Here is a 22345-nt window from a genome sequence, read left to right on the forward strand (position 1 = left end):
AGTTTTTTACACCATATTTTTAGGGGGGGAGTTGTCATTTTACACAGCACAATAAATTAGCCCCTACATGTGCTAGACGAAGAAACCTTTTGTGTATCAAATCATGCCCAGCTTGTACAGAAGGACCCTTAAATGCATTTTTCTTAAGCTTAAATAGTTATGCTCTTGTAAAATACATAATTTTCCCTGAATATTGCTTTTATTCATTATCAAAGAATTTTCCTGCTTGAGAGCTGCATAAGAGAAGTGAGAGCTGCTGTGGCCACAGTCTTAGAAAAAACTTTAGATGGAGCATTGTTTCATAGTGATAAGGTAAGCATTGTTTACTAGTTCACTTTTCAGTGTAATCCAAGGGATGAGATTATCACCTGGAGTTTTCCCTGTCTTTTTAGGTGAAAGGTGTTCATTTGCTGCTTGAGATGCTTCTTAGCCTTTTGGATAAAGATGTTCCAGAAAGCTGTAAAAATTGTGCTCAGTATTTTTATCTCTTCAGCAACTTTGTGCAGAAGGTAACTATTATGTGGCTAACCTATGTATAAACCTCAATCACTTAAGTGTGCTCAGCTGATAGCAGCTACATCACAAATGCAATAAGTATATTATTTTGTTAGACGTAAAAGTATTTTTGCCCAGCTCTATAATGGAAAAAACTTCTAGCTATTTATTATATGTTACACAGCTGCCATCTGAAAGTTTACAGGTATCTTTCAGAATAAAGCAAACAAAAGCAAAGTGATATGCAAAAGCCTATTTTTGTGGGGAAAATAGCAAATATCATTTAGTTGGGACTTTAGTACCTCTTCTCATTGCACCTGAGTGGGAGGGTTTAAGTATTTATTCAGCATTAAGGCCAAATGTCACAGTGAGGGAGATCAAAGTAATTTCATCCAGTGTTCACAGAGGTTCTGGTCCTGTATCTTGCATTGTAAATGTCTAAGCTCACTGAGGACATCTAATGGCGGCTTTATAGATTTAAACTGGTTATAACCAGACACTTTCTTGGATGGTGGGCATTCCTCTCTGTGCACATGGTTTCTAAACAAATGAATCACCTACTACCAAAATAATTTGGCTACTGTGACATGAACCAGAGTTCTCTGTGACATTAAAAGAGGCATATCTTTTTTGTCTTTGCTATTCCATTAAAATTCTAATTGCAATGAATTGTTACTTTGGCTCATTTTTGTTATTATTCTTCTATTTAGCAGGGTTCACGTGCAGTTGACCTGCTGTTAAAGTACTCTGCTCTGAAGCATTTTATTAACTTCTTACTTGGTCCAAATAAGCAAAATAACCAGGTAAGTAAGGCTGAAATATTAGGCTTTATGCTTAAGAAAACAAACTTTACATTTACTTGTCCTAATTGTTCAGAAATATACTGTTTCCTGGTCAGAGATCTTTATTTATTAGTAAATTCCATTTATACAATTGCTTCTTTATATTTTAAGGGTAGAGACACACGTGGAGATTCGGGAAGATTTAGTCGCCCGGTGACTAATCGCCTCTTCTTGGGCGACTAATCACCCCAAACTGCCTTCCCGCCAGCCTGGCCTGGGAGTCTATACCATAAGAACAATACCACATAATCATTGCTGGATGATTGGCCACTTTGCATGTACCATTATACCATGCTCTACATATGTGCCAGTGTGTTATCAGCCCACATTTGCCATGGGTTCATCATCATGCTTACACTGTAGTTATTGGGAAGCAATCCTGTCTAGTTTATTTCTGAAATGAACTTCTGTTATAAAAAACATTGCTTGTTTATCATTTGAATACTAGGGAAGTATTATTCTATATTGTCATTATTTTATGATTTTCTTACTTATTAGTAGAGTTAGCTCTTATTTCTGCTGCTTAAATTTGATTTTAAATTGGTCGCTATGATATGAAATGGAAATATAGAAGCTATATGTCTGCAGAGTTTGTCCTGGCACAAGTATTTTACTATGTTGGCTCTTCTTAGAACCGTCGGTGGAGCTCTCCCCAAGCTCGAGAATTTGGATACCTGCACAGCACCATCGCTTTACTTGTTCTATATTCAGATGTTTCTTCCCATAGAACAGTTGGTAAGATGCTTTGTTTATCTATATTGTATAATATTGTTGAGCTGAACAATATTCAATCCTACCTGTTCCCATTTGTATGTTTGTTACGCTTTATGTCTGACAACATTTTAAACAGCCAGTTACCCTAATATTTTCCATCTAAAATGTTTAGCTGACCAAAGCATAGTTTTATCAATTTGTAGAGGCTACAGTAAAATTACTGGTTTCTTTCTTCTAATGCTTTGCCTGGTGTATTCATTTACCATCTCTTTTTGTTGTTTTTTTCACATGTTCACATTGTATGATTGTGTGATATATGTTTAGCCAGATGAATGAAATAGTTGTGGTAGTTTCAAACTACCTGACCAGACCTTTTTTTTTTATGTGGGCCTAAAACAATCTTACTCCCTTTATTTCAAGTCCGAGCCATCTTGCCAACAATCACATCAGTGCATGTAAAGCAGTCATCAGTTTTTAAAGGAATTGTTCAGTATCAAAATATAAACTGGGTAAATAGATAGGCTGTGCAAAATAAAAAAATGTTTCTAATATAGTCAGTTAGGCACAAATTTAATGTATAAAGGCTGGAGTGACTGGATGTTGAACAGAACACTACTTCCTGCTTTTCAGCTATCTTGGTTTCCACTGGCTGGTTACCCTGATGACCAAGCAGTAACCAATCAGTGACTTGAGGGGGGGGCATATGTTGCTTTTGAATCTGAGATGCATGCTAAGGATCAACATCCAGTCACTTTTGCACAGATTTTAGAGAGTTGTGCAACAATTTAATTTACTTAGCACCATTTGGGTCCCAGACATGGAATGACGTATAATGTTCACATTGCTTCAACCACAAAAACAAAACCGTTCATAAAGATATACGTAATATAAGTTGTCAGTTTAAAGTTATACAGTCATCACATTTTTACCACTTAGGAAGATAATTGGAAAGTTATAATGAAACAAAACGTGATGTGTTTATGTGCCATTAGTTACTTCTCTAAAATATAATAAGAAAAACGAGCAACAATATTACACACCTGGCTTTGTGTGTAAGTCTCAAAACATAGTGACCGTGTTTGAAAGTTCAGTGTATAGCAGTGAACACCTTTATACTCCAGTGAATTATTACGCTCTACAAATCTCTGCTGTTTAAAATGGAAAATTGATTTTCAAAAAAGTATGATGTCATTTCCTGACCTAAATATAATAATAATTATTAGCTAAGTGGTTAGGATATGATTAGAATTGATTGGAAAAAGTAAAACACTCATCCTGAAGACAAGTTTGATTAAATGTTGTATGTTTTCTTTATCCTTATATAAGCTCCTGGTGTCTTCAAACTGCATGCTCCTGTAAATACATTTGGATCTCCTCTGCCACTCCATGCAGAAGTGGAGGCCTTGATGTTTATGCCAGAAGGGAAGCCTTATTTGCTTGAGGTAAGTTCATGAACCGTTTTGACACATGTGCAACATGTGACATGGCATATACCAAAGCGGACTTAAGAAATGTACAATCTATATTACTGTTGTCAGCCAGCATTATAAATTTTACAACTTGAAGTATACAACCGGTTAATGTACATATGAATTCTCCTTTTAACACAACTACTTTACACCAAACAATTATAATGCCATCAATCTTTTTACTTTAAAATGAAAAGATTGCTAAATATTGACAGAGCAGATTTAATCTCCTGGTCCGCCATAGCCCTAATTTTTAAAATTGCCTAGTGTTTATGCTAGGATTTTATGCATACATTAAGTATGTCTACCGAGTTGTGTCATTTGTTTATATATGACTTACAACTTTAACCTTGATTATAGCATTTCCATCCTCCTATCTTTTATTGTTAGCAGTCTTTACATGTTCTAGAATAATTTTCACACAAATCTAAAGACATTTGCTTAATTCTGTGCCTGTTCCATAGGTCATGTTTGCCCTGCGAGAGCTTCCTGGTTCCCTCACTGTGCTCATTGATATGGTGGTTTACTGCTGTTTCTGCAACGAGCGCTTCTCTCTCACTGTGCTTCATTTTATTAAGGTAAAAATATAATATATATGTCCATTATGCTTCAATAAAGAGCTTGTCTCATAAACTTTATGCTGTGAGTGCTTTCATCTTTTTTGTTGGTATATATATATATATATATATATATATATATATATATATATATATATATATATATATATATATATATATATATATATATATATATATATATATATAATACACAAAAGACATGAATATCCTGTAAATTATATCCTTATAAACGGTGAGTAGTGATGTCATCAGTTATAAACAGTGAGTTCTGATGTCATTTCTGTCACATGACTCACTAAAATTTGTGTATTATAATAAATAAAGTACCCCCAGTTGTAAAATATGAGGATATTAGAAGTTACCTCGGCGTTCCATGACCTGTATAAAAACACTCGGCCTTCGGCCTCGTGTTTTTATATGGTCATGAAACTCCTCGGTAGGGGTACTTTATTCACTATATATATATATATATATATATATATATATATATATATATATAATATTACACTGTTTACACTGCAAATATTGTCTACACACACACACACACACACACACACACACACACACACCCCCCCCCCCCCCCCCCCCCAATATTACAACAATACAACTCCGGGCATTTTGACTGATCCTGTGCTTTCAGAAAGAGCTAGCACTTCATGGTAGAACTGCTATCAGATTACAGTTGTTTCTCCAACTCAATAAAACTTTTATAATTATAAATATATATAATATATATATAAATATATATAATAAATAAAGTACCCCCAGTTGTAAAATATGAGGATATTAGAAGTTACCTCGGCGTTCCATGACCTGTATAAAAACACTCGGCCTTCGGCCTCGTGTTTTTATATGGTCATGAAACTCCTCGGTAGGGGGTACTTTATTCACTATATATATATATATATATATATATATATATATATATATATATATATATATATATATATATATATATATATATATATATATATATATATATATATATATATATATATATATATATTACACTGTTTACACTGCAAATATTGTCTACACACACACACACACACACACACACACACCCCCACCCCCCCCCCCCCACCCCAATATTACAACAATACAACTCCGGGCATTTTGACTGATCCTGTGCTTTCAGAAAGAGCTAGCACTTCATGGTAGAACTGCTATCAGATTACAGTTGTTTCTCCAACTCAATAAAACTGAATGAGTGGCACTTGGATTTTTACTTTTGAGTGCTATTCTTATATCTACGAAGGTGCAGTTATTTTGTGTCAGGGAACTTGTTGCATTCTTATTGTACTGCTGATGGGCTGCTTTTAGGGGAGGTGATATCACTCCAACTTGCAGCAGTTAAGAGTGTCTAAAGTTTATCTGAGCACATGTCATATGACTGGGGGCAGCTGGGAAACTAAAAATATTTAGCGCCATGTCCAATTTCAATATTAAATATAAATTAACCTGGTTGCTCTTTTGAAAAACTGATTTCAGTGCAGAATTCTGCTTGAGCAACACTATTAACATTTTTAACATTTTCTTCCCGTGACAGAATCCCTATATGCTGAATAACTATATGCTGAATTTCCCTTCTCTTAAATTACAAACATTGCAATAGCTGTTTTTGTTGACATCAGTTTTACTCCTTTGAACACCTGGTTTCCGTTGCATGTTTGCAGGTTAACTAAACTGACTGATGTGCAATCACGAGCACAAGAGATGCATATATGATTTGGGTACTTGGATGTACCCAAGTGATGTATTTCTGGTTTGAACCAAGCAGTTAAGGCTGGTCCGTAAACAAGCACCTCATCAGCATATGTAGATAAAACTTTAATTAGGCCCAGTATTTTCTAGGCAAAATCCTTGTTGCCACCTTTTCCAGGTGTAACCTAATAAATGCTGATGCCAATTTATTATGTCCCGGTGGTCAGCAATTGTATTAGGTGTTTTCTTATTTAATAATATATTTCTAATTCTCTGAAACAAGTCGTTCTAGTGCATAAAATAATTTTCTAAATTCTTTCTTACCATTTGCATCGGAGAGTAAGGATTCAGTGCAGCACTTTACACAAGGTGTGTTAGACACATTGGTAAACATACAAAGAATTTTTCTTTGACACTTTTTTGAATGACTGGGAGCACTTCAAGACTCTAGTTTATATTTTCAGTTTTCCCTTGACATGAGTTAATGAGAAATACATTTTTGCTGTTTATTGCTGCACAATTTATTTTCCCCAATGCAAAAAATGGGACTTAAACCCAGTACTTCCTGTCTATAAGTGTAGAGCAATTATCCCCAACCTGTGGCTCGCGACCAACATGTTGCTCACCAACTCCTTGGATGTTGCCTCAAAACAGGTGGTTATTTTTGAATTCCAGCCTTGGAGGCAAATTTTGGTTGTATAAAAACCAGGTGCACTGCTAAACAGAGTCTCCTGTAGGCTACTGTTATAGCTAATCACAACCCTTATTTGGCACCGCAGGGAACTTTTTTATGCTTATGTTGCTCCCCAACTCCTTTTACATTTGAAAAGCTTGGGGACCCGTGTGTGAATTCAATGCTTTTAATTACCATAAGAAGTTGTTTAGAATTTTGGCTAAACATTTAACCTTAATTAAATTTAGACAAGATGATTACATTTTGACAAAGATGATTAATGTTACAGGTCATAACACAAAATAAATAAAGTAACTTAAAAAGTCTGACTTTTTTAGTATGTTAACCGGGAATCTGGATAATAGAAGGCACTTGCAGGAACACAGGTTATGATTAAAGGGATACTGTCATGGGAAAAAAATTTTTTTCAAAATGAATCCGTTAAAAGCGCTGCTCCAGCAGAATTCTGCACTGAAATCCATTTCTCAAAAGAGCAAACAGATGTTTTTATATTCAATTTTGAAATCTGACATGGTGCTAGACATTTTGTCAATTTCCCAGCTGCCCCTGGTCATGTGACTTGTGCCTGCACTTTAGGAGAGAAATGCTTTCTGGCAGGTTGCTGTTTTTCTTTTTCAATGTAACTGAATGTGTCTCAGTGGGACATGGGTTTTTACTATTGAGTGTTGTTCTTAGATCTACCAGGCAGCTGTTATCTTGTGTTAGGGAGCTGTTACCTTCCCATTGTTCTGTTGTTTGGCTGCTGGGGGGGGGAAGGGAGGGGGTGATATCACTCCAACTTGCAGTACAGCAGTAAAGAGTGATTGAAGTTTATCAGAGCACAAGTCACATGATCTGGGGCAGCTGGGAAATTGACAATATATCTAGCCCCATGTCGGATTTCAAAATTGAATATAAAAAAATCTGTTTGCTCTTTTGAGAAATGGATTTCTGTGCAGAATTCTGCTGGAGCAGCACTATTAACTGATACATTCCCATGACAGTATCCCTTTAAGTCCCTAGTAGACTGAAACACTAAAAGGCTCACTGTAAGCATGTTTCTGAAGTCTTTATTTCATTTGTTGTCCTGGTCATGTGGTCCTGAACATGCCTACCCCATGAGGTCTATTTGTTTACACACCTTATGCTGAAGGTCTGAAGAATGTTCACCTGGACTGATTTTACAGTACGTTTATTATTATTTAGCTATTTCACTTGTTTAATTACAGAACCAGCTTGAAACTGCTCCTCCACATGAATTAAAAAACGTCTTTACTCTTCTATATGAGATACTGGTAAGTACCATCATCATCATCATCATTTATTTATATAGCGCTGTCAAGATATGCAGTGCTTTAACAGTTGTATTTACAGCCACACTGCATTTATATTCGTTTATGTATTCTCAGTGGGACTAGTACTTCTATAGTATCATTTATTGTGTCCACAATATCTTGATGGCAATCTATTTACGCATGGTTTTTTGCTTTTTCAAAGATTATTGAAGATCCCTTGCAGTTACAGAGATTGCAATTTACCTTTGAGTCTGATGGGTTGTTGGGTAAGTAAATGTATTTCACGTAACTGTAGCATTGGGTTTTAAAATAAACGTGAATTGTACTGTATCTGCTATTATTCAATGGATACTTTCACCAATGAATTAGCAACCCCCTTTAAGTAATCCCATTTACAACAATAGTTATTAGAAATGTAATTTAAAAAAAATAAATTAAGATTTAATATATTTGTGTTTTGAGAGCACTGACTCAAAGGGATTAGTAGCAATAAGGTTTCATGGGGCCTTTCACATGCAAAGCCACACCCCTGAGCTGCCAGTCCAGTTAAGCCAAATTCCTTCCCTACTCCACCAGCCACTCCTCAATTATGCCCAACTCCACCCACAATCCAAAAGCCAGACCACTCACAAAGTCCTGCCCCATATAGTGGCCTCCCTCTGCCGAAGGGATGTCAGTAGTAATATATATCAAATGGGGATGTACAGTAGAAAAGAGCAATACATGTGCAGGGTCATATTCACCATAAAAAGCATATATATGCTGGGGCAGCCCTCATGTGCATATTTGGTAAATTAAAAAATAAAAGTTAACTTAAACCAAAGTGTCTGTGTCATAGAATATCAAACGTATCAGGTTAGGTCCAGTATGCAGCCAAAATTTAAATTTGTTGTTCATGAGTTGGTTGGATACCCAGATCTAACCCCAATAAAGGTATGGGATCCAGTATGCAGGAGACTGTTATCCTTTAATTACGGGAAAGCCATCTCCCATAGACTCCATTTTAATCAAATAGTTTCTCTGTACAATACCTTGTGCTTCATCTTGGGTACTCTACTTCTTATTAAATGCAGTTGTGGCCATACACTGTTTACATTATTCTTGGGTTTTTGGCATGGCAAAGGGGACACTGTGGGAAGTGTTTATCAGAGCTTTGTCAGCCTTTCTCTTACCAAGATTTGCCAAAACAAAAAGAAAACCAATGAATGGTACTTACTATTCTTCATGTTAAGAAATAAATACCCACTTTTTACATGGACTGAACTGAGAGCGGAAGGAAGGGCAAGAAGTAAACCATGGGGGCCAGTAACTCTTGGTCTGCCTCTGGCCAAAGCAATTGAACATCAAAACATTTCACCTTGTATGCAGCATTTTAAAAACCTTAAGGGTAATATTCCTGTAATCCAGTTGTTCCATTTGATTTGATAATATTACCTTTGATAAATAATTAAAAAGTTATGCCTAATGGGCAAGCTTACAATAATGTATGCTTTTTACAGCACTGATGCATCACAGCAACCATGTGGACAGTAGCCGATGCTATCAATGCGTGAAATTTCTTGTTACCCTGGCTCAAAAGTAAGTGTGCAAAATTACTGTTTTACTTAATGACTCATTATAATTCCAGTGCTTTATTTCACATTCGGCATGGCACATGGACATCATTTGAAGCAGTACTCGTGCCTTCATTTTAATGGGAAATGTGCTATATATTGAAAGGGAATTTAAACAGAGAATTTATTTGGAGCACTTCTCTGAGCACTTGCAATTTAAAAATGTTCATACTTTCTGAGATGTTTGTAGTTTTAGACTAATTTTACCTGAATACAGGAAGTGCATAGACAGGTACGATCACTGACACTCTGGTCCTTCAAAAAGACCTGTTGAACTCAAAGCCTGCTATTAGCAGTCAAAAACTAACTTTACACTGCTAATATTTTGGACATGGGTAGGCAGAATAGGCACATGCCTAAGGTGCTACAGGGGGTGGTGGATTCGTTTAAATAACATATATTTTGAATGATCATCGACTCCTTCTGCTCTTGCTGAAAACTGGTGCTGGGTTTTCATTTGGAGGGGTTGAACTTGATGGACTTTGTCTTTTTTCAACCCAATTTAACTATGTAACTATGGTGTCGGGGGGGTGGTGAGCAGGGGTCAGGGGCAGGGACAGAAAGGTGGGACTCATGTCAAACAAGCAGGGGATTGGCTGACTAGCAAAAGTTGCTTGCATTGGACCTCTTGGCTCATATCAGACAAAGGAATTGCATAGGCAGGCATGATTTCTGACACTCAAGACCAGTGATCCCTGACTGGTGGCTCTGGAACAACATGTTGCTCACCACCCTTTGGGTGTTGCTCCCAGTGGCTTTAAAGCAGGTGATAATTTTTTAATTCCTAGCTTGAAGGCAAGCTTTAGTTGCCTTAAAACCAAGTGTACTGCCAAACAGAGCCTCCTGTAGGCTTCCAGTCAACATAGGTTCTACCAATTGCAAGTCATAACCCATATTTTGCACCCCAGGATCTTTTTGAATGCTTTTTTTACATTTAAATGTGGTGCGTGGGAAAGGGCCTTCAGCTGAAAGCCTGTTGATTGCAAATGTGATGAAAGTATTACTGTGATTAAGTTTACCTCAGTATATTTTTTCAGGATCGAGTCTTCTTTAAGGTACTGGTGTTGTTTGCACTGAGCACTCTGTTCCAAATAAATATCAAATGGCAGGGGCATTTTGGTCACTACAGTGTGCTAGTGCACTGCAATGTGCTAGTAATAGAGCACTTGTTTTCAGAGTATGCAAAATTATATTGATTAGGTCTCTATTGTGTAGTGACTTATGTTTTATGTCTTTGTTCTGGGAAGGTGTCCTGCTGCTAAAGAGTATTTCAAAGACAATTCTCACCATTGGAGCTGGGCTGTACAGTGGTTACAGAAAAAGGTAATGCTTTGGATATATATATAGATACTTAGAGATAGAAAGGTAATACTTTCTTTTTAATACTGTAGATAATTATCTGCCAAAATGTTTTCCATACAGCATTTGATGTGCCATTATATTGTGTTCACACTTTACTAGCAGTCTTCACAAAACAAGTCGAGAAACCAAAGATAACAACTCTAGACAGATGATTACATTATTATTTAGTGTCATTGTCTCTCATGACATAGCAATTTACATGTACAGATAAACATACAAATCAGAACAGATACACAGTAACCATTGCAATCTAACAACAGGGGAAGGGCTCTAAAAACATTATATAGTCTAAATCATTGGCTAGTGATATATGCACTATGTCAGACCAGAATGGAGGGGAAGCCTTTCTGTCTAGTAAAGGAAAGAAAATAATTAGGGAAGAGTTTAGGACTCTTCAGCGTGCCTACATCAATACACTCACTCAGCCAGATATACAGTTGATACTCTGCCTGTACTGATAATAGAAAATCACCACATGAGGGGTCTGACATACAATACCACAATAGAGAAGATCTCCCTTTCTCCCTCTAGATTATTTTCTAGAAACCCTGTTCAGCTGGCATAAATCTGCCCTGTACTTCACTGACAAATTTCTACTCCCAAAGCCATCTCCCCAGTACCCATTACAGTGGACTAACTCGTTCAGATATTTTTTCTGGTTTAGACCAATACTTTTAACACTTAAAGGGATCCTGTCATCGGAAAACATGTTTTTTTCAAAACATATCAGTTAATAGTGCTACTCCAGCAGAATTCTGCACTGAAATCCATTTCTCAAAAGAGCAAACAGATTTTTTTATATTCAATTTTGAAATCTGACATGGGGCTAGATATTTTGTCAATTTCCCAGCTGCCCCAGGTCATGTGACTTGTGCCTGCACTTTAGGAGAGAAATGCTTTCTGGCAGGCTGCTGTTTTTCCTTCACAATGTAACTGGATGTGTCTCAGTGGGACATGGGTTTTTACTATTGAGTGCTGTTTATAGATCTACCAGGCAGCTGTTATCTTGTGTTTAGGGAGCTACTATCTGGTTACCTTCCCATTGTTCTTTTGTTTGGCTGCTGGGGGAAAGGGAGGGGGGTGATATCACTCCAACTTGCAGTACAGCAGTAAAGAGTGATTGAAGTTTATCAGAGCACAAGTCACATGACTTGGGGAAGCTGGGAAATTGACAATATGTCTAGCCCCATGTCAGATTTCAAAATTGAATATAAAAAAATCTGTTTGCTCTTTTGAGAAATGGATTTCAGTGCAGAATTCTGCTGTAGCAGCACTATTAACTGATTCATTTTGGAAAAAAAAAATCCCATGACAGTATCCCTTTAATCTAAAACCAGTCATTTAAGGTATGACCAAAGAATTTAGATCATTGGACATAATTGCCCATTGCCTTCTGCAGTCACTTTAATATATGCAAAATGATAGATTTAATCCAATTCTTATATCTTCTTCACAACACCCCATATAACCGTAACATGCGTTTTCAGGCCTTGATCCTGTATTCTGTTTAGAGACTAAGTAACATTCTACACCAACAAATGAAAGACCTACTCTCATCCACAATCCTCAGCCTATAGCAACCATAGACTATATCACAAGACTTTATAGTTCCTTCTTTGCCACCACAATTATCCTAACTCCAGGATTTATAAAATACTTATGCAAGAGATGTACAGAATGTATCGGCCCCCTTTCCCTACATATCTTCAGCTCTCGAAATGCATTCAGTATTCAGTTGTCCATTCTTAGACCAGGGTTGTCTCTCTCTCTGCTCCAACAGATCCTGCACGCCTCCAGTCCTAGAAAACTAATATCAACCATACTTAAGTCCATAGTTAGGAGGTTCGACCTGGTCATACATAAAATATTAGTCTCCTCTTACTATCAGTATTATGAATCCCAGTGTTCTTTTTTTTATATCCTAGTCTGCTGTCAGCCTTTGACCATGATCATGTACACACAGGTACACCACATCCTTCCAGGCCACATATGTATAAATGTATATGAATAGCTCTCTGGACAAAACAGCACACTGAAAAAATGGTATTTGTTAAATATGTTCCATATAGAAAAATCTTTTTATTGTTTGGCAACACCCCTTGTCCAGCATAATAACCACTAAATACCCCTTTTCTATTTTTGGAAGCATGAGTTGGGATTGTGCTGTGAATAACAGGCCATTTGGGAAATTTGTTCAGATGCTTGATATGTGCATGTATGTAGATGTGAGCATTTCAATATAAGATTCTGAGACATGTTTCCAGGGCCCGAGAATTGCTTGGGGTCGGCAGCCATGATCCACTTTAATAGTCTCAGATTTCTTTATAAAATAATAACTAGTAATTGACATTGAGTGCATAACTGGTTCCAGTTGAAAAATGTGGTGTATTTTATGGTACTCTGTTTTGGACTATTCATATATTAAATACTTGCCAAATGAATTATTACTTTATGAATACATTAGCATTAAGTTAGTGTAAGAGCTATGATGACCGATGCTGTGTTACTGTTGCTTCCAAATGTCTGTTCAAGTTGAAAGCATTTATAACCCAGCTGCTTTCATTGCTCTGCATTTTCCTTATTGTCTTTATTTTTCATACAGATGTCAGAGCATTGCTGGGCGCCACAAAGTAACATCTCCAATGAGACATCCACTGCTAAAACCTTCCAGCGTACAGTTTCTGCACAGGTAAAATATACAAATACATTTTTGCTTTCTATCATCTGATATATTACTAAAATGAAGGCTCTTTCACAAAACGGACACATTCCATTTTATGTGGGCTGATTTATAGCACTAATAATGCATGTAATCTAATGGCTTTCTTTACATAAAGACTGATGTGAAAGATCTGCAGTCTGGCTTTGCAGTTTGCTCCAGTAGTACAAATCTGAACACTGTTTTCTCACGTTTGTAGCTTCAGGGCTAGTTGTCAGGCACATTTCTCTTGTTATTAATTATTACGGATGCACTAAATCTATATTTTTGCATTGGCGATTGTCCCAAATAAATTCTGTTAAAAATCTATTTAAGAAGCCTTCGGTCTGTTTCTTTCTTTTTTCTTTCTTATCTTTTGCATGGAGTTTACATTTAAAGCTGCTTGCATTGTCTTGTATATATCTTCTGCTTTAGGATACCTTGGCATATGCCACAGCCTTGTTGAATGAGAAAGATCAGTCAGGAAGCAGCAATGGGTCAGAAAGCAGCCCGGCCAATGAAAATGGAGATAGGAGCATGCAGCAGGTAAGGATGCAGCACAGAATGGCGTGTCTTAAGAAATCTGGGGAAATGTGTTTTATACTGATGTTTTAATAATGCTGAACCCTATAAACAACTAGTTATCTGTGAAAAGCACTTCAAACAGCTGGAAACAACAATCCAACTGTAATTATCTGTATATTTTCATAACTATGAACACCACCCTCCCTGGCAGAAGTATTTCCTAAACCATAGCTCATAATAGATTTGTAGCATAATCTTCCTACTTAAAATAATAATCTTAAATATAAATAAGAATTATACATTAAGAAACAGATCGTAGCACAATGTTCATTTAGTGTACCGAAAACCTCTGTTTGGAGAAGTCATTTGTAACTATCCTCTTACTGGCTGTGGATCCATAACAGTATCCACGTTTCAGAAGATAGGAAGGGAATGAGTCATGGCTAAACTGTGATTTGCAATATTTGTCCCTGGGTGCTTTATGAATAGTAGAGTGAGTAACATCAGATCTGTTTTGTCTATGTAACAAACAACACATCGAGTAGGCATGTGATGTAATTCACACGGGTTGCGGTGCATTTAATGTGTCTGCTTTTTATCCTTTTCCCTGATTCTGCATGAACAAACCTCCCCCCCCCCCATTGACACCATATACCTGCAACTTGTACAAATGGGACAAATGGCTTCCCTATACTAAATATACAAATCAACATTATTTCTCTTGCAGATATCTGTGGGACACAGGGACCATGGGGTTTAGCTTCTACCTTCAGGAGGCAGGACACTAGAACAAAAACTGACTCCGCCCCCTTAAGCTATACCCCCCACTCACCGCAGGGGAGCTCAGTTTTTCTAGTGTCCTCAAGGAGTCAGGATGTTAATCCAGTCAGGATTATTCTGCGGCCAGACTTTGTGTTTGGCACCAGGGGTTGTCCTGGAGTTCTCTGCTTAAGGGAATCTCCTTTTAGGCTTCCCCCTTCGTGGGATATCTGCACTGGGGCGACTAAGTCTCTTATGGAGCGAGCCACACAGCACTCAATGGTGTCATGTAACATGAGCCGCAGCTGTCCAGAGCAGAAGGCTGAATGCGGGCATCCTGTGAGATGATGGATGTCCAGGGTCTGTGAGTATTGGCGTTTTTACGCTGGAGCAACTATTTTGGCGAGTAATGGTGGTTTTTGTGCCCCCTCAATCCCACCCCGGGTCCTATTGTGTCTTCCGACTGCGGCACCAGCGTGTTCTGTTAGGCGCGTGGGGAAGGGCGCACCTGGAGGTTATTTCAGTGAGCCTGCGTTCCACTGCGGAACGCATAGGCGGTTCTCGGTTGGCGATGACGCATCACTTCCGGCAGCGCCATTTTAAGTGCGCAAGTGATTCGAGCAGCGTGTGGCTGCTTGCGGCCAGCCAAAATTCAACGCCTCAGGGAGAAAAGGTTGTCGGCGGCTAGGAACAGCATTCCTAGCGTGCGTGTGCAGGACCTGTCCCAGTGTTTCTAGCCGGTGCTACGTTGACTCAGCAAGACAGTACTTTTTCACGGTCAGACACAGGGGCCAGGGGCTGGGAGAGGGTGCCGAGGGGGGCAGGCACAAGGGTAAAAGCTTCTTCAGAGCTACCTTAGAGTGTTGTGGTTTTTAAAAAAGATTTAAAAAATATATAAAAATTTAAAAAAAAAAAAAAAAATTTCCACCATGGCGGATAAAAAGTCTGAAGGACCGTTTGCTAGGACCAGTCATGCTGTTTCTAAAGTTAGATATTTAGCATGCTCCAAGTGCCGCAAACGCCTACCAGCTGGTCATAAAGAGACCTTATGCAGTAACTGCGTTCCGCCTTCTTCGGCTGAGGGGTCACTGAGGGCTCAAGAACTGCAGGAAACTGCTGTGACAGACAATAGGGAGGATAATTCTCCTCCGCATGTACCGACCGCCACTGCTCAAACTCACATAGTCGCTGAAGTAGCCCCGCCTGCATGGGCAACCCAGTTATCTTCAGGCATTCCTAAATTGGCGGCATGCTTAGATAAACTTCTAGACAGACTAGATCAGGGTACAGTGGAACCTAAGACCCGTGCCCACAAACGTGCAGTTCCTTCAACATCTCTGGAACTCAGTGAGGAAGAATCTATAGCCAATTCTCCTACAGAGGATGATTTTTCACAAAGTGAAGGTGAAATATCAGATGACCAAGAGGATAATGAGGAGCCGACTAGATCCTCAGAATCTATAGACAAGTTAATTTTGTCAGTAATCAAGTGCTTGGATCTCAAGGAATCTGAGCTTTCATCAGATTCTTCTCAGTTAATGTTTAAACGTCAGAAAAAATCGGTACCAATATTTCCTTCTCACCCTCAACTAGACAACATTGTTCAGTCCGAGTGGGAACAACCGGAGAAGAGATTTCAGGCTAATCGTCGTTTTCAAAGACTTTATCCGTTTCCAAAAGAAAATACTGACAAATGGGGTTCTCCTCCATCTATAGATGCTCCGGTTTCTCGGCTGTCTAAGAATACAGCTCTGCCGGTTCCAGACGCATCGTCCTTCAAGGACTCTATGGACAAAAAGTTGGAAGGACTGTTGCGTGCCATTTTTTCCTCATCAGGAGAATCCTTAAGGCCCATTTTTGCAACGGCATGGGTAAGCCGAGCTCTTCAGACTTGGATTTCATCCTTGATGGATGATATTGCTTCAGGAAGACCTAGACAAGAACTTCTTGACATTACTTCACAAATTAAGGATGCATCCGATTATATTTGTGAGGCATCTCTTGATGCAGCCCAAGTAGTAGCGCGTACTTCAGCATTATCGGTGGCGGCACGCAGATCCTTATGGTTGAAACTCTGGTCAGCAGATCTATCATCAAAGAAATCTCTTACCACTCTACCATTTAAAGGAAAACTTCTGTTTGGGTCGGATTTGGATAAAATTATTAGTCAAGCCACAGGGGGCAAGAGCACGCTCCTTCCCCAAAATAAACCTCGGTCCACTTTTCGGAAAGGACGATTTTTTCGTTCCCCACGCTACACCAAGACTTCAACTTCCAGGGACTTCCAGTCTCAGTCCTCAGGAAACAAAAACAGATTCCAGAATAAGTTCAAGAGCAACTGGCAGAACAGACGAAACCAGTCAAAGCCGTCAGACAAGTCATCTTCAGCATGACTACCAAATCGATCTCAGTCTGCAACCTACAGTCGGGGCCAGGTTGCTTCACTTTCAAGAGGTTTGGCGAAGAACCACTCAGGATTCTTGGGTTCAAAAAATTGTATCCCGAGGGTATCAGCTGGAGTTTTCTTCCACCCCTCCATCTCGATTTTTCATGTCAAGAGTGCCAACAGAGCCACAAAAGAGACAAGCCTTTTTCGCAGTAGTACTCAATCTAGTACAGGAAAAAGTCATTGTACCTGTTCCCCCAAAGGAAAAATTTCGAGGGTTCTACTCAAACCTCTTCATTGTGCCAAAAAAGGATGGCTCCTTCAGACCAGTATTAGACCTAAAAAAGCTCAATACATTCATTCGACCAGCTCATTTCAAGATGGAATCCCTACGTTCAGTTATTGCCAGTATGAGACCGAACGAGTTCATGGCCGCACTAGATATCCGGGACGCGTATCTTCATATCCCGATTTTCCAAGTCCATCAGAAATACTTGAGGTTTGCTTACCTAGGACTACATTTTCAATTCGTAGCACTACCATTCGGCCTAACCTCGGCTCCACGGATCTTTACCAAGGTGATGGCAGCAGCGGCGGCATCTCTCAGAGTACAAGGGATATCCATTACGCCCTATCTGGACGACATTCTTCTGAAGGCGCCATCTCACCAAGAAGCACAGAACAATCTGGCCCAAGTGATACAATCACTGACAAGCTTGGGTTGGATAATCAATACCACAAAATCAAAATTAGTTCCCAGCCAAAAACTAAAGTTTTTAGGTATGATTTTCGACACAAAGAATCAGAAAGTTTATCTGCCACAGGACAAGATAGAGAATATTTTAACGTTGGTACGACGTCTCGCCAAGACTCCGAACACTACCGCTCGGTTTGCCATGAGAGTACTGGGATCCATGGTGGCCACAATAGAAGCGGTTCCCTTTGCGCAGTTCCATCTCAGGGAATTACAATGGAACATTCTAACACAGTGGAACAGAACAAATCTGTCTCAGAGAATAGTTCTACTTCCCAAGACCAAGGTGTCATTGGCATGGTGGCTGAACTGCAACAACCTGTCCAAAGGGAGGAACCTTGCAGATCCCCAATGGCGGATCCTCACTACGGACGCCAGTCTAAGGGGCTGGGGGCAGTGTTCGGCACACTCACAGCTCAGGGGATTTGGTCATCAGCAGAAACTCAACTGCCAATAAACATTCTAGAACTAAGAGCGGTGAGAAGGGCTCTCAGTTATTGGCAACAGATAATGAAGGGAATAGCCATCCGAGTTCAATCGGACAACGCGACAACGGTGGCTTACTTGAATCACCAAGGAGGTACTCGCAGTCGACAAGCACTCCAGGAAGTAAGCCAAATTCTGTCTTGGGCGGAAAAAACACAATGCAACTCTATCCGCAATATACATTCCGGGCCTCGAAAATTGGGAAGCCGATTATCTGAGTCGACAGACACTGGACCCAGGAGAGTGGTCTCTAAAGCAAGAAGTGTTCACCTTGATCACAGAAAGATGGGGAATTCCGGACATAGATCTTATGGCGTCAAGAGCAAACAGGAAGGTACAACAATTCATGTCTCGTTGCCGGGATCCTCTAGCACTCGCAGTGGATTCCATGACGGCTCCATGGGAGTTCCAACTAGGCTACGCATTTCCCCCTCTTCCTCTGCTACCCAGGTTAATTCGAAGAATTCAAAGAGAAAATCACACTGTGATTCTAATAGCACCACACTGGCCTCGACGAGCATGGTTTTCCGATCTGATAAATCTGTCCAGAGAGGATCCATGGCCACTACCGAATCTACCAGATCTACTATCTCAAGGCCCCATAGTACATCCCAACTCGAAGATGCTCAATTTGACGGCATGGCTATTGAGACCCTAGTGCTGAAACGAAAGGGGTTTTCTTCAGAGGTAATAAAGACCATGATAGCAGCAAGGAAACCAGTCTCGTCGAAGACTTATTACAAAGTGTGGCGTTGTTTCAAAGATTGGTGTGTTCAAAAAGGAATACCTTTTGAGGACTGTTCAATTCCTGGCATTTTAGAATTCCTTCAAGTTGGGTTGAATAAGGGACTGTCTCCGGCATCATTAAGATCCCAAGTATCAGCACTTTCGGTTCTGTTTCAAAGGAAGCTGGCAATTAATGCGGATATTCGAACATTCTTACAAGGAGCAACTCATATAGTTCCTCCATATAGAGATCCTCTTCCTCCGTGGGACCTGAATTTGGTGCTGTCGGCATTGCAGGGTCCTCCGTTTGAACCCTTGGCTTCCATTCCTATGGCGTGGCTTTCCTGGAAAGTGGCTTTTTTATTAGCTATTTCGTCAGCGCGCAGAGTATCCGAACTGAGTGCTCTATCATGTCAACCACCCTTCTTGACATTTCATCAGGATCGAGCGGTTCTACGCACCATTCCTTCATTTGTACCCAAGGTCATATCGGATTTTCATATCAACCAAGACATCACAGTACCATCGTTCTGTCCTCATCCTAAATCAGCTAAGGAGATTGCCTTGCATGCCTTAGATCCTGTAAGAGCCATTAAGTTTTATTTAGACAGAACCAAGGAATTTCGGAAATCATCTTCATTGTTCATCATTCATTCAGGAATACGCAAAGGTTTTCCGGCATCTAAAACGTCCATATCCCGATGGATAAGAGAAACTATTAGACGCGCCTACGTGGCCAGAGGAAAAACTCCTCCAACACTCATCAGAGCCCATTCAACGAGAGGTGTCAGCACTTCATGGGCCTTCAGGAATCACGCCTTAGCCGAACAAGTTTGCAGAGCCGCAACATGGTCCTCTATCCATTCATTTACAAAATTCTATAAATTTGAGGTCTTTGCGGCATCGGATGCACGCTTCGGGAGGAAGGTATTACAGGCCGCGGTAGTTTAAAGACTTCGGCCTCGCTTCCTCCCTCCCTATTAGTTGGGACAGCTTTGGTATGTCCCCATGGTCCCTGTGTCCCACAGATATCTGCAAGAGAAAAGGGGATTTTGTGTTACTCACCGTTAAATCCTTTTCTCTTCAGCAGTCTGTGGGACACAGGGCATCCCGCCCAGGAAGCGATTCCTCAGACTGTTATTCGCCATCAAGTGGTTGTTTGTATATAGTTATGGAGTTCTATTTCTTCTTGGTTAATTCAAAACTGAGCTCCCCTGCGGTGAGTGGGGGGTATAGCTTAAGGGGGCGGAGTCAGTTTTTGTTCTAGTGTCCTGCCTCCTGAAGGTAGAAGCTAAACCCCATGGTCCCTGTGTCCCACAGACTGCTGAAGAGAAAAGGATTTAACGGTGAGTAACACAAAATCCCCTTTTTTTGCTTACCTTCAGTTATAGTCATATTTGAGTCCATATTCATTATGTTTTGGAATGTCTTCTTCTTGGCAACTTCCTAGTTGGTCTTGATGTTGTATCTTTTATAGTGTTCGATTTTCTTGCCTTCTTCTGCCAGCTTTTAAATGGGATCACCGACCCGGCAGTTATTTGCTCTGTAAGGGCAGTGGGCGATGGGGAAATTTGTTGGCCGAGATTATTTATGAACAGCTGGCCGACAAATCTCCCGAAAATGCCTCTAAATTGGAAATAACTGAAATCACTGGCGGTAAAACCAACATATGGGGAAGTTGCCCAAAGTTGCCTTTGGAGGAAACCGGGCGATATTTTGATTTTTATCACCGGCGATTTCAGTTATTTCCAATGGAGATGCATTTTTGGGAGATTTGTCGGCAACAGTAGTTCATAAATAATTGCAAGTAACAAACTTATTGTTACTTATTTTTCTATAAAAGTTTCACAACCCACTACCCTTTTTCTTTTTAAAGTTTCTTATTCAAATGACTTTCTGGTTCCTAGAGTAAATTGTACTCTAACAACCAGATAGCTGCCGAAATGCTAGACTGAAGAGCTTCTGAGCAAAAGCTAAATAATTAAAAAAAAAAATAATAAAATTGCACATTGTCTCAGAATATTACTGTCTACATCATCCTAAAAATTCTTATTGTGAATTTCACCTTAAATAAAACCATTTTTGTTTAAGTAGGACTCTGTGGGGGGGGGGAAATGGCCTTTCTGCATTTCAGAACATTCCAGATAATGGGTTTCCAGACAATATATCCCATACTTTTAATTAAAGTGTTGCATACTGGTTAATGAAGTCCATTAATATTACTCATCTCCTCTTTACCCAGGGTCCGGATTCGCCCATGATAATCGGAGAGACTAAAAGTGACTTTGATGATGTTGATCCTTAAATATAGTCTTGGGGTGCAGAATTAAAAACGTGTGCTGTGAAATGATCGCACTTTGGGAACTCTGTATAAATTTGGTTTCATGAGAGTCCCAGGCAACTATTTATAGACTGTTTCTTGCACAATAAATGATTCCATTTGCAGCCAAGGTCATTTTTTTAGAACTCACTGCAAAGAGGACACTTTGTCATTTTGGCATGGTTTGACAGTAAAACCATGCACACAGTTTATTTTTTCAAGATTTTATTGGAGAGCAAACCTAGCAAGTGGTTCAACTTTGTTTTTTGTTTTTTTTAAAGTATGTGAAAATTAAATGAGTGAATGTAAAATTTATGCTTTTTCTGTAATGCTGCAACAAGATTTCTTTTGATTTTATACAAAAAGAAAAAGAAAAGGCAGATCTTAACTGCATTTAGGTTCTTAGGGCCACTTTTTAATCTTTGGATATTACTTAGGAATCTTCAAAATGATGTAAAGATATGTTCAAGAGACTTACATAATTGCCTTGTAAAAAATTATTATAAAATGTTTATAAAAAAAAAAAAAAAGAACCCTTTGTATTTAATGTTTCCCAGATTTTGTATAGTGCTTGAGAATGTTGGGGTTTTTCTTTTATTAAGAAACGAGGGCTAAGACATGAACTTGTCCAGCAGGTCCAAGAACAGGCATCCAGTTAAATTGCAAGTGGATGTGTTGAAAAAGGATGATTATTTTACATAAAGGTTTATTTCATGGCCTAAAAACATTTTTTTGGTACTCTTTTTGCTCTACTGCACTTTTTTATGGAGTTGAACAATGCCAATTTATTTTATCAGTAGTTTGTGTGAAGAATTTGTAGTAGGTAATGCTCACCCTGCTCAGTATTTTTGTGAGGCATCTGGAGACCTTCCCTTTGTTCCTTGTAAGTAGGCATCTTAAAGTTGATGAGGCTTAATGTAGGGTTCAGTTGGCTCAACACATTCTG

General features: G+C 39.1%; 1 protein-coding gene across 1 annotated transcript in view; it reads left to right on the forward strand.

Moving 5' to 3' along the window:
* The window catches only part of usp24.L (ubiquitin specific peptidase 24 L homeolog), a 101806-nt gene extending 79904 nt beyond the window's left edge, over positions 1-21902 (forward strand). Inside the window, exons 55-67 of the mRNA XM_018258288.2 lie at positions 216-312; positions 393-509; positions 1206-1298; positions 1970-2072; positions 3378-3493; positions 3985-4098; positions 7705-7770; positions 7973-8036; positions 9270-9348; positions 10631-10706; positions 13348-13434; positions 13879-13989; positions 21322-21902. Coding sequence (XP_018113777.1) covers positions 216-312; positions 393-509; positions 1206-1298; positions 1970-2072; positions 3378-3493; positions 3985-4098; positions 7705-7770; positions 7973-8036; positions 9270-9348; positions 10631-10706; positions 13348-13434; positions 13879-13989; positions 21322-21384 — 1186 coding nt within the window. The 3' untranslated portion in view covers positions 21385-21902. The remainder of the gene's footprint in view (positions 1-215; positions 313-392; positions 510-1205; positions 1299-1969; positions 2073-3377; positions 3494-3984; positions 4099-7704; positions 7771-7972; positions 8037-9269; positions 9349-10630; positions 10707-13347; positions 13435-13878; positions 13990-21321) is intronic.
* The last annotated feature ends 443 nt before the right edge of the window (positions 21903-22345 follow it).

Source organism: Xenopus laevis, chromosome 4L, assembly GCF_017654675.1.
Source record: "Xenopus laevis strain J_2021 chromosome 4L, Xenopus_laevis_v10.1, whole genome shotgun sequence".
Lineage (NCBI taxonomy): Eukaryota > Metazoa > Chordata > Amphibia > Anura > Pipidae > Xenopus > Xenopus laevis.